Source organism: Genypterus blacodes, unplaced genomic scaffold (assembly GCF_046128005.1).
Source record: "Genypterus blacodes isolate CSIRO-AG114 ecotype Tasmania unplaced genomic scaffold, CSIRO-AGI_Gbla_v1 ptg000154l_1, whole genome shotgun sequence".
In the NCBI taxonomy this organism is placed as follows: Eukaryota; Metazoa; Chordata; class Actinopteri; order Ophidiiformes; family Ophidiidae; genus Genypterus; species Genypterus blacodes.
In genome coordinates, this window is record NW_027466956.1 from 2,749,497 (window position 1) to 2,765,754 (window position 16,258).

The 16,258-nt window shown below is 44.0% G+C and overlaps 1 protein-coding gene across 1 annotated transcript; it reads left to right on the forward strand.

Moving 5' to 3' along the window:
* The first annotated feature begins 249 nt into the window (after window positions 1-249).
* trmt61a (tRNA methyltransferase 61A) lies at window positions 250-16,003 on the forward strand. The gene is made up of 4 exons (XM_076166046.1): window positions 250-425; window positions 1,319-1,679; window positions 9,497-9,763; window positions 14,450-16,003. Exons 2-4 carry the CDS (start codon window positions 1,349-1,351, stop codon window positions 14,755-14,757), a joined length of 906 nt encoding a protein of 301 aa, XP_076022161.1. The 5' UTR covers window positions 250-425; window positions 1,319-1,348; the 3' UTR covers window positions 14,758-16,003.
* The last annotated feature ends 255 nt before the right edge of the window (window positions 16,004-16,258 follow it).

A 16,258-nucleotide genomic window follows, 5' to 3' on the forward strand; every position in this document is an offset into this window, starting at 1 on the left:
ATAATTTTTTTTCGCAAGTTGCTGCATTACAGCCATACACATAATGGATTCTACTAATTTCCCCCCATCATCAACCTACAATGTATACTTGGTTGAGGAACAAATAGGAAATCTAGTCCAAAAAATCCAAAAAAATAAGTGCATATTCTGAAATTTTACCTTCTCGGGTCCAAAGTATTTAAAAAATAACAATTTTACCATTCTTTGAGTTTGGAACTTTATCATGTGTGCAGCCCTACTGAGATTGGCGATAAGGCAACATCCGGTTCCCTCCACTCAGCTTCCGCTAAAAACAACACCACGTTTTAAGAAGGAGCGGTATTGTCAGTGCTGCTACATGCTCACACGTTAAAGACACAAGTCCCCCTTGAACGACCTTGTTTTATCTGTATAGCTTGTCATTCCAGAGCTCCACTCCTGTAAAGGTGGGTCGAGTTCTTACATTTTTCGTGCCTGTGCAATTAACAGTAAGGGCTCGCTTGCTTATGGCTAAATGCTAGCCGAGCCTAGCCAGCATGTTAGCCAACGTGGACTCAGTCTTCCGAATTGAAATGTCAAATTGTCTCACGTTTACGTGAGAAAGCTAACGACAGGAAGTAGAAACTCTAACGTCAATTTTCAATGTAACACAGGAAATTGTACCTTTGCTGAAAAATGAAATATTTAAGTTCTCAATTCTTTGCAAATAATGTTCAATTTTCTTGTTAGTTTCTCTCTTGAAGCTGCAAACCAAATTAATCTTGTTCTTATTTGCTTCAGTGAAATGACTTTTAGCTGTTTTATCTTAATCAATACTAATGACATACGGGTTACTGCGCGTGACAATATAATAAGCAGGTCCTCAACATGTTACCATGGCAACACAGACCCTGCTGCCACCCATATCCGACACAGTGAAGGTATCAGCTGTTTATCTCCAGCACGGAAATACAAATTGGGTTGTTTATTTGATTATGTGGGGAGAGTATTGAAATATGAGCTGACGTGTTTTGATACAAAGATTCTGAGGAGAGTAGATAAAGAATAATAAAATGTAATATTTAATTTATTCAAAATATATTTAGATATTTTAAATGGATTTGGGACAATCTAAAATAAAAAATCCTACCGAAGTATGTAGTGTATATTGTGGGTACATATATATTCATATTGCACATAACTTTGAAACCTTGCATCCATTGTGAAATGTATGACCTCTATGAAGCATTAATCGAAAATGAAGATGATAAAAGTATTGCAAAATCTTTAGAAATGTATGTATAAAAGTTTTTGATCTGATGATTGTAACCTGAGTTAAGTTGACCAATTCTTCCCTTAGACGGTCAGTAGCAGAGTGCCGGTTCTCACCATGAGTTTCGTGGAGTACTCAGAGTGTATTCAGGACGGGGATGTCGCCATCATATATTTGGGACACGACTCCATGATGCCAGTTAAGGTGCAGCAGGGCGCCCAAACGCAGACGCGCTATGGGGCCATTCGGCATTCCTCGGACCTGATCGGCCAGCGGTATGGATCAAAGGTCACCTGCAGCAAAGGAGGATGGGTCCATGTGCTGCACCCCACGCCTGAGCTGTGGACCGTCACCCTGCCGCACCGCACGCAGATCCTCTACACCACAGACATCTCCACCATCACCATGATGCTGGAGCTGAAGCCCGGCTCCATAGTCTGCGAGTCAGGTAAGGTTGGCTTCACTGACAAAGCAGACTCGTCACATTAGAATATAAAGCAAATTACAGATATTTATTGTTAACAATGACTTTTACCCAATTTACAATGACACAAAACGGATAAAAATGTGCCGAATGTTTGTTATGAGCTTCAAATGGCAGGACGTGGTAACGACTTGTGGCAATCACTTAACGCTGTATTAACTCTCTTTTTCAATTGAAACACCAAACACTTGCATTTCCTTGTGGTCTCTGAGCATGAGCTGGTCCTGATTTTACCCCCAAATCATTTCTGGAGGGTTAATTTATCCATTTTTAACCCAATTCGTGGCCCTATGAGTCTTGGTCAGGGGTTTTGATCTTCAGGTTCCCAGTTGTGTTTTATTATTGGCTATCAGGGCTCATTTGCATAAGAAGATAACATGGATTGTTGACCAACATTTTCCAGTTTTTGACACAGCCATTTTCAATTTTACTTGTTATTCCCCCTTGCTGTTCCTCGGATCAAAGAATTGCATTCAGCTCCAGTCCTCTCTTCCACTGGATCAATTGCAATTGCGCAGTGTGTTGGTGTGTGAAGGCCTGATTCTGCTCATGCATCTCCCAACCCTCAAGCTGTGTGTGTGTGTTTGCTGCAGTGCTTCATCAAGTTTAAGTGCTTGCTGCATTGGCCATGTCATTTTATTGATGTGTGTGTGTGTGTGTGTGTGTGTGTGTGTGTGTGTGTGTGTGTGTGTGTGTGTGTGTGTGTGTGTGTGTGTGTGTGTGTGTGTGTGTGTGTGTGTGTGTGTGTGTGTGTGTGAAACCAGCCCCATGGTGATTGGTGAGTTCAGTCGGAAATCTGCACAGTCAACACTACACATGCATTCTAACACACAGCAGCCATTTTTCATGTACATTTCTGTGTGTGTGTGTGTGTGTGTGTGTGTGTGTGTGTGTGTGTGTGTGCGCGCACACTGGAACCCTCCTCAAATTTAAATTTAGGATAATATTGTTATGAGTTGCAGATGAAATGCCTCCTTTATCCGTCCCACTGTAGCTGCACATTAGAGCACTGGATGCCCACAGTTATCTGCTGTTGAGCTCTTCATTGCCGTGTTTACTCACACAGTGTGTACATCAACATTCAGCCATAACCTGTATGTGCTGTTCTCTGGACAGGAGCTGTTGACTTTGTGTCAGTGAGCTGTGTAAGAACGCAGTGATTAGAGGTGATAATGCTGTTGGCCTACAGACTCGGGCATGTTCAGGAGTCACCTTGACGGCAATCTGGAATCACCAAGGGTGACTAAGGCCTGTGAAACAGTAGTTGACTTCCCTCTCATGTACTATCTGTACTTTGTTTATTCATGGTAAATCAATCACTTCAATGCAATGAAGCAAGTGTGTGAGATGAAACAACACAACTAGAATAAAATCGGGGGTGATATTTTTGACCGTCAACGTGAGATAGCTGATACTGATACCAGGGAAACCTGACCAATACACAATGTGTTACCACATTAAAATGAGAAACTAGGTCAAGGAAGCATTTATCAGTAAACCTTTATTTATAAACATAGCCCTGTTATTATAAATGTAATCTAAATCAATGTCACGCTGACTGTCGGTTGCCGGGTGACTGACAGTTATGTGAACAGTGGTACATGTACTGTATTCAACAAGAAAATGCATTTGTTATTCGTGGCTGTGGCTCATCTTCACTTTCATCCCTGTTGAAAATCAGCTCTGTGGGTTTGAGATGAAGTGATGTACATGTTGGGCTTCACAGGGCTTTCCACAGGCGTGTTTTGTATCGGATCTAAATAAGGAAGTGAGCAGTAATATGGAGCCAGGCTTTGACACATTTTTTTTGATTTAAAGTGGTTCAGACAGAAAATTGGCCAGGCCACATTATGATGTCCTGTTAATAATGTCATTGTCATGTAATCATTACTTTGACCAAGTGACAATGAGTGAGGTGTTATCCTGTTTTGAAACTAGATCTGTACAGGATGATCGCATGTGTATGTGTGTAATTGTTTACTGATGTGTGACCTCATACATTGGTGTAATCAGGCATACAGGTCAGTGTGTGTGTGTGAGATTGTATAACACTTTTTTGTGTGGGTGTGGATTGTTATATGTCAATACTGTAATTTTTTAGTTTTATACTGTATTGTATTGTTTTATGCTTACCTGCCTTGGGACTGCAGAGGGAAATGAGCTGACGGCTAAAGCTGAAACAAATCATCTCTCCTCAGTGTGAGATTTATGTTATTAATGTACCTTTTTAAAAATAAACTAAAAATAAAAACAACGATAATATAGTTCCTTGTAAGGTCCACATGAAGAAAACTGCCTATGAGTAACAGATGATTGGTTTTGTGGTTTGGTATTGAGAAACACGAGCTTATCCGCTCTGTAAAACAGCTCACATACCAGGACAGATCCTGGCTTTTGAACTTTGTGTTGGTAACAATCAGGATGGTCCTTTTCCTCTTTGGTCGTGAGAACACAACGTTCATTATTTCCAAAAACTTCTGAAAAGTCGACTTGTCAGACCAACAGACGCTTGCACAGTTCGTCTGTCCATTTCAGATGCACTCAAGCCCAGAGGAGTCTGCAGTGGTCCCTAGATGTTGTTGATGCTGTATATGGCTCCCTCTTTATGCAGTACAGTAGTTGCATTTGCAGACGCAGCGACGAACCGTGTTTGCTGACGATGGTTTTCCAAAGTATTCCTGAGCCCGTGTGGTGACGTCCATCACAGGAGCATGCCCGTTTTTATTGCAGTGCTGTCTGAGGGAATTCAGCCGTGCACATTTACCGCAATGGAACGGAACGATCCTCGCTCCTAAACGGCAGAGCCTTTCTTGGATGATCATTAATACTAACCTCAACTCAATCAACCTGTTACCTACGTTACCTACCCAGTAACGTAGGTAACAATGATAGACCTACCCAGTCTCTTGTATCTAATCTCAACTTTCCAGTCTAGTTTTTTGATTAAGCTGCAATGTAGATGTTCTGAGTTGTTTTAAAATACTGCTCCTTATCCAGAGGTGATTTTACCTTTAACTAACCGAGACAGACAAAAGTCAGAGGGAGGGAGGTATGGATCTCCATCTGTAATATACAGTTTACAGTCAGGGGTAAATGGCTGTGGCTCCTGTCTGAGACATTCTGTAAACCTGATCAGCATAAGTAGATGATCAATCAGCACAGAGTCTGGATCTAAACCTCAGGCTGCTGCCAGAGTGCTGACAGTTTATGTAAATCATGGCAAAGCTTAGCCAGCATAAGTTCGTTAACAGTAATATAAAAGATATATCTGGACTTTTGAAAATGGGGAATGAACGATTGATCAAAACAAAAGCTTGTTTATTGACACGCCTGTTTTTATTTTGGGTTTCTTCTCCTAAAATTGATCTCCTTTGATCAAAATTCAGCACAACTGGCAACATCGTCTAAGTATACATACATCTGCTGATGGTGATGCTTTGTCAGTGGTCTCAAGTTTGAAACATTGAAAACTCACGTACTACAAGAGTGTGGAAACAATTGTGCAATATGTGCACTACACAATATGTTGTTGTGAACTACTGATTAAGACTTTAAATCTTTCTGCACTTTGTCATCCTTCTTGTTTGGACAGTCATTCTTTTATTTGAAGAACGGATCAAATGTTGATCTTACTGTAATCATCAGCCCTTATCTTCCAAATAGATCTAAAATGAATGTGCTGAAACACTTTGAGTCTCTATGTCTACTGTGGCGACGCACAGTTGCTATATTGCTGCTTACAGTAATAATGTTGTAAATGCATCTTTAACTTCAAATAAGGATCTGCTTACACAGAAACTGCTTACCATCTACAGTGTGTGCACACCTTCCCCGGCTGCACTAATCTCTACTTCAAACATTCATGGAGGTACCGACTACAGCAAACCTGCACTAAGTGTTGGTCTGTTTACTTGTTTACTTACTAGCAAGAATTGTAAGTAAATTCTTGCTTTGTTTTGATGCCCATTGTCACAGCAACCCGTGACTCATATCAGCGTTTCTAATCTTTTGGCAAATGGGACAGCTACTGTCTGAAGGGAAACAGTAGCATGGCGATGGGGGAGGGGTGGCTATGAGGCTATGAGGCTCTGTGTCTGAAGCTCTTGGCCCGAGCTGCACGTCGTCCTGATTTCTGTTCCCCATTTGTATTCTCTGCGAGGCTACGTGACATGAGAACTGTTTGAGCTTGGAGAACAGAGGGCTAAAGAGAAGGAAACAGTGGAGACAGTTTCATATCACAAAACCTTTTTCTTTCACTCTTACGCAAGGCACTTAAAGCCTAGAATTGGGTCAAAAGCTATCTGGCCAGAGGGAGTAAATCAGCTGGTTCAGCAGTCTGATTTCCCCCACAATGCAGAGTAAAGTGTGCCTGTGCAAGCCATCAGCATGCACCTGCAGAGAATGTGAACACTGGGTGGAGGATTTGAAGAGCAGACTTGTTCAACTTTTATTTTGTCCATTGATCAATTCAGCCATTCGCAGATTTGCAAGACCACTTAAACGTCCAAAACATTTCTGTGACACTGTGTCCACTCTGCTGCCTTCAAAAGGGAGTAATTCATGTTTTCCACACCCATAAATGCTTTGGCATGACTAAAGAGGATTGTTCAGGCAAGAATGTCAGGAACATTGGTGAGGGGAAGCCGTTTTGTAGGGAGGAACGTAGCTACTGAAAGTGATTAAACAATATATTCAAAGCCTCGATAAATATATAACTGTCATTAGTTTAGACACATTGTTCGGCAGAGGCTTCAGTATCTCTCCCTTGCAACTGTCTAACTGCATATCTACCGTCTTGCGGCAGGTTAGTTCTTTGTTGTTACTTGGATTGCAAACATGATCACTCCATGACGTAAAATTGTCGCACAAGTTCTAGTTACACTAGCACAAGAGATTCCACTGTCTGATTGTCTGATTCCATTTTAGAGGTTTCATGTGAGACCGTTTTGGGTTGTTGTTCCTGGTGTATATTGGTGTGTTCTCAGTGCGAGTCTCTAGTCCCCCTACCTCACCGTAGGCTCACCCATCCGGTTCACCAGTGTGGCATTTTAACAGGTCAATGCGCTGCTATGGGGTAAACATTGCCGTCTTTGTTGCCACGAGAACAAAAGCAGCAATGACGCAACATCAGGAGGGGAGCGGGCGGAAGATGGGCCCTGCTGGCTTCTGTCTGTGTTCCCAACACTCCATTCCTCCGCCTTTACCACAAGTCACATGACAGATATTGTTTTATTTTTGCACACAGTCTTGGATCCCTCACAGGCTGTACGTTAGTGGGCGTTGTTTACAACTCTGCAGCTCTGTTTCAGGCCAGTGAAGGCCCCACTCAGAAATGTTGCATCCACTTAAGAGTGGAACAGTGAGCTGACGAGCGGTCGAAGCTCAAGCCATAGCTGTGTGTGCTATTAAGTTTGACCTTCAGCAGTTTAACACATTGCCTTTTGCAAAAGCACTGACAGACTGGGACAGGAAAGAGAGCACAGGTGATGGAGAACAGAGGGAGGAAGAGGCTTCTCATCTGGATTGCTTAGCCAAATGACACCTTTGAGGCTAATAAATGGTTTCTCACCTACAATTATGCCTGCATGTGATCACACAGGATCCCCAGTGTGGATATAGGCGGGCATATTTTTCACTGAACCAATATATACAGTGCTGCTTGAAAGTATGTGAACCCCTTGAACAGTTTGGAATTTTCTGCTGTTTTATCATGATTTTCTTATTTTATCATCACCAGTTTTCATATAAAAAAAATGTCAGGTTTATGTTCATCAATTGCTTGTACTGTTTTAGAGGGAATTGTGTAAGGAGCCCAAATACTCCATGAAACATTGACTTAGTGTATCAATCATCATGATGAAACAACAGAAAATCCACTTTCAAGCAGCACTGACAAAGTCTTTGCCCCCTTACAGAGTTCTTCTGTTTTTGCCTTTTTGTCACACTTAAATGTTTCAGATTATCAAACAAAATGTACTATCAGACAAAGATAACCAGAGTAAATACAAAAAGCAGTTTTTTAAATGATATTTTCATTTATTAAGGGAGAAAAGCTATCAAAACCAACCTGGCCCTATGTGGAAAAAGTAATTGTTAAATCATAAATTAACTGATTTCCAAAATTTCTTTGGAAAGGTTGTATGTATGACAATATGAAGTAGGCTTTAAGATCTCCAAATGCAACACAAAATGCCTGCATACTCCAAGAGCGCATGGACCACTCATCCAGGAGCTCACAAAAGAACCCAGAGCAACATCTAAAGCCCTACAGGCCTCACTTGCCTCAGTTAAGGTCAGTGTTCATGATTCAACAATAAGAAAAAGACTAGGCAAAAATGGGCCAGTCCTAAGGCCAAAACCACTTCTTACCAAAAAAGAACCCAAAGGCCCGGTACATCTGACATAAAACAAAGTCAGCATTTCAGAAAAAGAACATCATACCGACAGTCACACATGGTGGTGGTAGTGCGATGGTCTGGGGCTGCTTTGCTGCTTTGCTGCTTCAAGACGACCATGAATTCTGCTCTCTATCAGAAAATCCGAAAGGAGACTGTCCGGCCATCTGTTTGTGACCTTAAGCTCAAGCCCACTTGGGTTATGCAGCAGAACAATGATCCGAAGCACACCAGCAAGTCCACCTCAGAATGGCTGAAAAACAACAAAATGAAGGTTTTGGAGTGGCCTCGTCAGTATGTCCGGACTTAAATCCGATTGAGATGCTGTGGCATGACCTTAAACAGGCCGTTCATGCTGGAAAACCCCCCAAAGTGGCTGAATTAAAACAATTCTGCAAAGCAGAGTGGGCTCAAATTCCTCCTCAGCGCTGTGAAAGACTCCTCCAGTGAATAGGTTCAGGGGGCATTTACTTTTTCACATAGGGTCAGGTTGGTTTGGATAGATTTTTCCCTTAATAAAAACAGCTGTTTGTATTTACTCATGTTATCTTTGTCTGATATTACTATTTGATTGATTATGTGAAACTTTTAAGTGTGACAAATGTGCAAAAACTGAAGAAATCTGTAAGGGTGCAAATACTATAAAACCTTGTATTAACTGGACAGGTGTGTGTATAAACTGTCTGTTGTAGTTAACACATTCCCATCTGGAGAGGCTTATGATGCCTCACTGAAAATGAAAAGTTCTGAGTTTGAATTGCGGTTAGCTGCAGACTTTCATGGGAAACTCCACTGATTTACATAACTCACCTGAGAGGCGCTTAACACCTAAGGCAGTGGTTCTCGAAGTGGGGGGCGCGACCCCTAGGGGGGCGCAGAGCTACTCAAGGGGGGGCGTGGGACCGGAAAAGGAGCGGGGGAGGGGGATCCTGCTGTCAGTGATTTTCACCCACAAGTGGGTGAACGGGAACGTCCGTTGCCGGCACACTTGCCAACACGGGTTACCAGGGGGGTCCTGAAACACTGGTGGTTTCAGCCGGTAGCACCAGTGGCCGGAAATAATCTAAAAGCAAAAACGTGTTGTCCGTGATTGTCACCGGCAAGTGTGTCGGCAACGGACGTTCCCGGTTCCCGGTTTTGCGCGCCGGCGCCCCCTGTAACCCGATATTAAACCACGCACCGGTTTTGCGGGCACGTCGCGGACAACACGTTTTTGCTTTTAGATTATTTCGGGCCACAGGGACCACCATCCGAAACCACCAGTGTGTTCAGGGGCCTCCTTTGCCAGCATCGGCAAGTGTTTCTATCGCGCGGGCCTTACTGTAAGTGTGTAACTCCATCATGTTTACTGACCCGTTGGTCCTTCCTGTGGTTTTTGTGTTGCAGGTACAGGCAGTGGCTCTCTGTCCCACGCTATCCTGCGCACCATTGCGCCCTCGGGTCACCTGCACACGGTAGAGTTTCACCAGCAGCGGGCGGAAAAGGCGACTGAAGAGTTTAGGGAGCACCGTGTGGGTCACCTGGTCACCGTCAGGAACCAGGACGTGTGTAAGGAAGGGTTTGGAGTGATGGGTGTAGCAGATGCCGTCTTCCTGGACATCCCCAGCCCCTGGGAGGCTGTGGGTCACGCCAAGGCTGCTATGAAAAAGCAAGGTAAGATGCAGCTGTGTGTGTGTGTGTGTGTGTGTGTGTGTGTGTGTGTGTGTGTGTGTGTGTGTGTGTGTGTGTGTGTGTGTGTGTGTGTGTGTGTGTGTGTGTGTGTGTGTGTGTGTGTGTGTGTGTGTGTGTGTGTGTGTGTGTGTGTGTGTGTGTGTGTGTGTGTGTGTGAGAGAGTAGAGTGTGACTCACAGGTCTGGACTTTCAACTGTTTAATAATGAGGGAATTCTAAGGAATTCTCAATTTCTGTGTGCTAAGTTTATTATCATAGCAATGAAATAAAATATAAATATATCATGGTTTGTCCTCAGAGGAACATCCATCATCATCATCATCTATTGACTCACTCTGGCATGACTGGGCACATGACTGTGACTGTGAGAACACCAGCCAGTCAGCCTCCATTGACTTCGCCCTTGTGTGTGTGTTTCTCAGTGTGTACCTTGTCATAACAGCAGAGATGAATGTGAGGCAGGATTAGCAGAGAGCATGCTGGGGTTTCTGTGACAACGGGGCTCACAGCAAGTCTGGGCAGGTTTGCATGTACCTGAGGTGGACACAGTCGGTCATTGAAGCGTGTTTGTCCCTAAAGTCAGGTTATATATGTTTAGCATAGAGCACATAGCAACTTTGACCAGAGAGCATGATGTCACCAGACCAGCAGCTCCTCTAATGTCCCTGATGTTTCTCCTTCAGCATTATTTATTGACGCAATTACCAATTCTAGGTCTAAGTACATTATGAAAGGAAGATATCCATCCAAAGTTGAATTGGTTCTTCCCCAGGTCAGGTCCAACCAGTTTCATTGAGACAACAACAAGAGCAACAATATAACGTCCTTGGTGGAAGTATTGAGATACTTGTCACAGGGAAGGGTGTGTGTACAGCAGGCAGAGGTGGAAAGTCTCCAGTGCTCTGTGTGTGTGTGTGTGTGTGTGTGTGTGTGTGTGTGTGTGTGTGTGTGTGTGTGTGTGTGTGTGTGTGTGTGTGTGTGTGTGTGTGTGTGTGTGTGTGTGTGTGTGTGTGTGTGTGTGTGTGTGTGTGTGTGTGTGTGTGTGTCCATATGCTCAGGCTGTAGTGTGTGATCTTCATTGTGTATGCTTGGCTGCATGCTGATGCTTCCGAGGCTCACACACACGTAACTCAGATTCAGGACCTAGTATGAAGTGCAGGGCCGGCTTGTAAAGAGCAAAGACGCTCCCACCTCCTCTCTCTCTCTCTCTCTCTGCTCCCTTTTATGGTGCCACTGCTGCCATTTCCTTTTGTGAGCTGTTGACCCGGTGCTTTGCATGCACACACTGATAAATACAAGCAGGCAGCCAGTTCTCATTGAAGAAGCAGTCTTTTGACCATACAGGGCTTTGCTCCAGAGAGGCTGAGGCAATGTGTCTGCATAAGGAAAAGCTCCGGTTGCTTCCGTCTGCTTTGTGCTCGGAGAGGTTTTCTGCACTGAACACTGCAGGCCCAGCCAGCTTTAGAAAGATGGAAGTGTCAGTGGAGGCATAATCCTCAGAAAGGCAAGATAACAATGGAAAGGCATGCAGTCAGATGTTGATGGTGATGATAGAATGGATGGAAGGCTTATAATGATGGCTACAAAGAAGGAAGGATAGAGAAAGTGAATGAGAGGAGAGAAGAATATAAGAAAGAAGGAAAGAAAGAAAGAGGATAGAGGGAAAGGAGGGAAGACAAAAGAGGGGGAAGGAATTAAGAGATGGATTATTATTTATAAGATTATTTCTAGATTAGAAGAAAGAAGGAATGAAAAGGAACTACAGTGGAAAGGGAATACACGATTTAAAAAAGAAAGCAAAGGTAGATGATAGTCTGAAGGATCTCAGGGAAAGATGGTGGTGGTAAAATGGAAATAGGTAAGGTACTCTAGTAAATGATGACACATGTGTGATCTTCAGGCTGTTGGCTTGGGGATCATTTCCCTCTCTGTCCCGTTTGTGGTGTGTGTAATCTATATGGCTCTCTCCTCTGCCTCAGTATGCCCGTGAGCTGCTGCTTCATGCTGGACGTACATTTTGTTTTCTCCACATTGTAACTAATGCGTGTAGTGTTTTGGCTCGAAGCCCGGCCCTTTATTTAGAGTCTGTGAAAAGGAGCCTGGATCCTGAGGCCCCTCCCTCCCTCCCCTGTCCTCCCTGAGACTGAGGAGAGCGAGGAGAGTGAGGAGAGTGAGGAGCACGAGCACAAACACCCAGCCGCTCAATCTGCACGTGCATGTTACTCATCTGAGGCGCGAGAGCTTCCTTCACTTTTGTTTCATCAACAATCCTGGAGGCCATTAATAACTGCTCCAGACACACGCTTGTGTAATCATCCACTCCACTCCTCCCCGTGTGCTCGCCTCAGTTGCCAGGGAACCAGTTGTGTTTATGGCTTCCCTGAGAGAATGTGGCCCCTTGTTAGCCAAAGGAACGTCTGCTATCTGAAATATCTCCCATGATACTTATTACACTCACCAAGACTGTTTACTATGAGAACATTTCCCTGCTTTTTTGCTCCCTGAACCTCTCTGACCTGCTTACAGCACCGCCACCGAGAGAGAGGCGTGGTCTAACGCTCTACTGGCAGATGCTTGTGTCTTTTGATATGAACACACATAATTGATTCCTTACATTGCGTGCTAATAAGCTGTTAGCTGCACAAATGCCTAAAAGCTCAGTTACATGATGTGTGTTCCTTTTATCCTTCTGCATAATTGAAAAACCCTTTACATGACCACAGCGTCACCTAAGGCAAACAGTTAGGAAAGAAGCGTGCACACCTCAGCAAACAGACTATTGTTCTACGGTGTGCACCTGTTTGAAGATAATCACAACATCGGGCCTGTGCAGCGGTGGACTAGCTATCATCTCAGCAGAGACTTGAAGCTCGTGGTTGCAAAATGGGTTTCCTCCACAGAGCGAACTGTCTGGGCCCGGTCTGAAGGTCCAGAGCAACTTGGTTCAGTCATCATTTGAAGTCTGCTGGGCCCTTCAGGCTTAGGGTGCAGAGCTAGGACATCAGCAGCTTATCTGATCCTGAGCAACCATGGGACTGACCTGGGATTGACTCAGGAGGTTTGATACCCCATCTGGTCTGGTCTCATGGTGTCCTGTCTCATTGGGTCCTGTTGCACTGCTATCGCCTCACATTGGACGCTTTAAATGTTTCCTTACTGTATTGTGAATCTTTGAGAAAATCTTGAATCATGAATCACCTCAGTCTCAGAGAGATTCAAACTCCTAATCGTTACTGGAGAACACTGGGGACATAAGATAGTTAGGACTGTATAAATATGAGTCCGTGTGAAAACTCTGAAGGTCAAAACAATGATCACTGCCTCTCTGTAGATGGTGTGTTTGAGGTTAGATCACAGAATCTGGAGGAAGTCTTCATCTCTCCAGCTGTACCTCGTGTCACATTCTTGACTCTTCATCTCACTCTGTGTGTGTGTGTGTGTGTGTGTGTGTGTGTGTGTGTGTGTGTGTGTGTGTGTGTGTGTGTGTGTGTGTGTGTGTGTGTGTGTGTGTTCTTCTCTCTGCTTCGGCTTCTGGCTGTGGTCGCCTCAGGGTTTTCACTTATAGACTAGAAGCTGAGCCTGGAGGGGGATCGGTCTTTATTACAGCATCAGCTCAGCATCAGCTCAACCCCCCCATGGTCCTCAGACTGTGAGTCAGAGCCCAGTAGGGTCATAGCCATGTTTTTCTCAGGTCCCCACATGAGAATAACATGTTTTGAAAGCCGTGTATTGGGCGAGGAAAAGCACATTACATAAGCAGAGGAGTAGGTGTGGAATAGTTTTCCCTAGAGGGACACAGAATCAAATAGAGTAGAGATGACTTCATTATCTAGTATACATAGATATACTAGATAAACTGCTATCTATACTATACATAGATCTATGGGATGCTGATGTTTGAAGAAAGCTTGATTTGCTTCCATGCATCATTCTGACTGGAACACTGAAGATCAATGTTGTGGAAATGATGGTGAGGAGCACACAGGACCCTCAACCTCTACGTCTCAGTGAAAGAGTCTAAGTCCACAATGGCCTGTCAGCATCAGAGGGCAGGAGGTGGAGCTGCTTCATACCTACACATACTGGGGTCTGCACCTTGATAATAGTCGGTCAGCACACACTCACTCTACAGGAAGGGGCAGGGCTGAAGGTCACAGGTCATTCAGTTTTTTAAATGTGAAAGACACATTGGTCAGGACGCTGCCTGTGTGTCTGCATGGTGCTGGACTCTCTTCAGTCTGCAGCAGAGTGAAGGACACAGAGCAGAGTGAAGGACACAGAGCAGAGTGAAGGACACAGAGCAGAGTGTGTGTCCCCACAGCCCACAGGCCAGACAAAGGAGCAGCCTCATCTCAGGACTGAGAGACTTCACAGAGCTTTTGTCCCAAGAGCCATGAAGCTCTTCAACAGCTCACTGCTGAAGTCAATGGGGCCATTTTTATACTTAGAGTTTAGTATTTTATTTTTAACAACCATGTGTAACAATTCTCTCTTTTTATTCCTCTTGGAACCCCCTTTTATCCTTAGTATCCATCCATTATATGAGACTTTGAAATTTGTTGAATGCTGAGAATGACTCATCTTTCTCTCCCTCCCTCCCCCTCCCCCCCCCCCTCTCTCTCTCTCTCTCTGTCCCTCTCTCTCTCTTTCTCTCTCTCCCCCCCTCCAGGAGGTCGAGTCTGCTCCTTCTCTCCTTGCATCGAGCAGGTGCAGAGGACGTGCGAGGCTCTGACAGATCACGGTTTCGAGGAGATCAGCACCCTGGAGGTCCTGCTGAGGGTTCACGACGTGCGCACCGTCTACCTGCCGCTGCCCGATTTTGGGCCCCGCCCCTCCGCTCAGAGTGAGCTCAACGTTACGGAGGAAGCCTCCACCTCCGCAAACCACAGCTCCATCAGCCTCAAGACAACCACGGAGCCCAGGGAAATGCCCGGACACACAGGATACCTGACCTTTGCCACCAAACCAAGGACTTAAAGGCCTCATACAGCTACAGAAAGTCTTTGATTACATTCGTCTGTTTGTAGCCATCTCAAGTTTTATTTCCCCCCCAACTTTTGTTGTGTAAATCACATATTCACTTCCCAACTTTCATTAATTCAGATTGAATTTCAGTGCTGCTGATGCAAATACAGGTTCTTTTTTTATCCAAGTAACTCTTTACTGCTGTCTACCTACACATGTGTATAGATCTATCTTAAAGGTTTTCTTTATTCAGTAATCCAGTCTGGGTTTCATTTATAAAGTGTGTCTGACTGATCACTTTTGTCCCATACACTCAGACTTCAGCAATGAATCAAGGGAGCCAAGTGTTTCTGTAATGGAAGCTGGAGCCAAAGTGACACATTTAGTACTGCAGTCTGGAAAATGTAAACGTGGGATTTTCCTACTTGTTCTTAGCCGGCGTGCTTTATTCTTAAATGGAGAACATGGTTTATAATAATCTGCTCTGTGCCTCGCCTCATTATTTCGCAGAGAGTCAGACGGAGAGGCCACAGGGTTCAGTCTCTCTGTCTGGTGGTTGAAATGTGGCACTGAAGGATTCCCACTTTCCTGTTCCATCATTTGGGTCTGGTTTGTTGCTTGCATCAAGCAAGACTGAAAATGAAGATTTGAAGGATTTTATTTGCTAAGAACCTGTGGATATTCCGGTTGATCATGACCAGGAGCCTCCCTGTGCTGAGGTGTGTCGGTGCTGTCATTTGTAGAGGGATGAAATATCTTTTTGTATTGAAGTGAAAAGAATAAATATGTGAAAAAGATCCTGTTTCTCTGTTTGACTGCACAGCTGCACCTGTTTAATTGATTGATTTGAATGCCCTCGAGCAACGCAGCAATACCCAGCACTTGTCCGGCTCCATTATTAAGAACTTTCTAGAAGATTATTCCTTTTTCATAGACTTTCTTAGAGACACATTTAGTGTTTAGACATTACCTTCACTGCTCAGCTGAATAAAGCTTCAGTCACATAAATGATACATGTGCCACATAAAACATTCAAATGTTCAAGCTTGTTTTCTGTTTGCACATTCTGGTGAGCCTCTCCTTGTGGGTAAACACCTCCACCAGCACAGGAGGCTGCCCGCCAAATACAGCAGAGAAGTAGCTGCTGCTGCTCCACACAGAGGAAGAGGAAGTGTGTTTCACTTCTCCTGGAGCCAAACCTGTCCAACAAGAAGCCATGGAAAATCACTAGGACTATATTTATTATTTATATATATATATAAATATATATTAACTATATTTATCCATTCATCTGGACTTGATGAAACCACTTAAAGGATGTCTTCCATAAGAATTGTCAATTATGCTTTCCTAATGTTCTTTGTCTAATATGTAAGAATACTGACTGTTAGCAAAGCGTCTATCTAAGAAAGGACTCGTAATTTCTGAGAAAGCTGAAGTGAATCTTCTATTGGTGGTGTGACTCAGGATTTTTTTATGGTAAATATTTTCCCCTGTCTCAAAACAGGTTGTT

Coding starts and splice junctions, on each gene's coding strand:
- trmt61a (XM_076166046.1), top strand. CDS start 1,349: ATGAGTTTCGTGGAGTACTCAGAGTGTATTCAGGACGGGGATGTCGCC. Junction 1,680..9,496: donor CTCCATAGTCTGCGAGTCAG/GTAAGGTTGGCT, acceptor TTTGTGTTGCAG/GTACAGGCAGTGGCTCTCTG. Junction 9,764..14,449: donor GGCTGCTATGAAAAAGCAAG/GTAAGATGCAGC, acceptor CCCCCCCTCCAG/GAGGTCGAGTCTGCTCCTTC.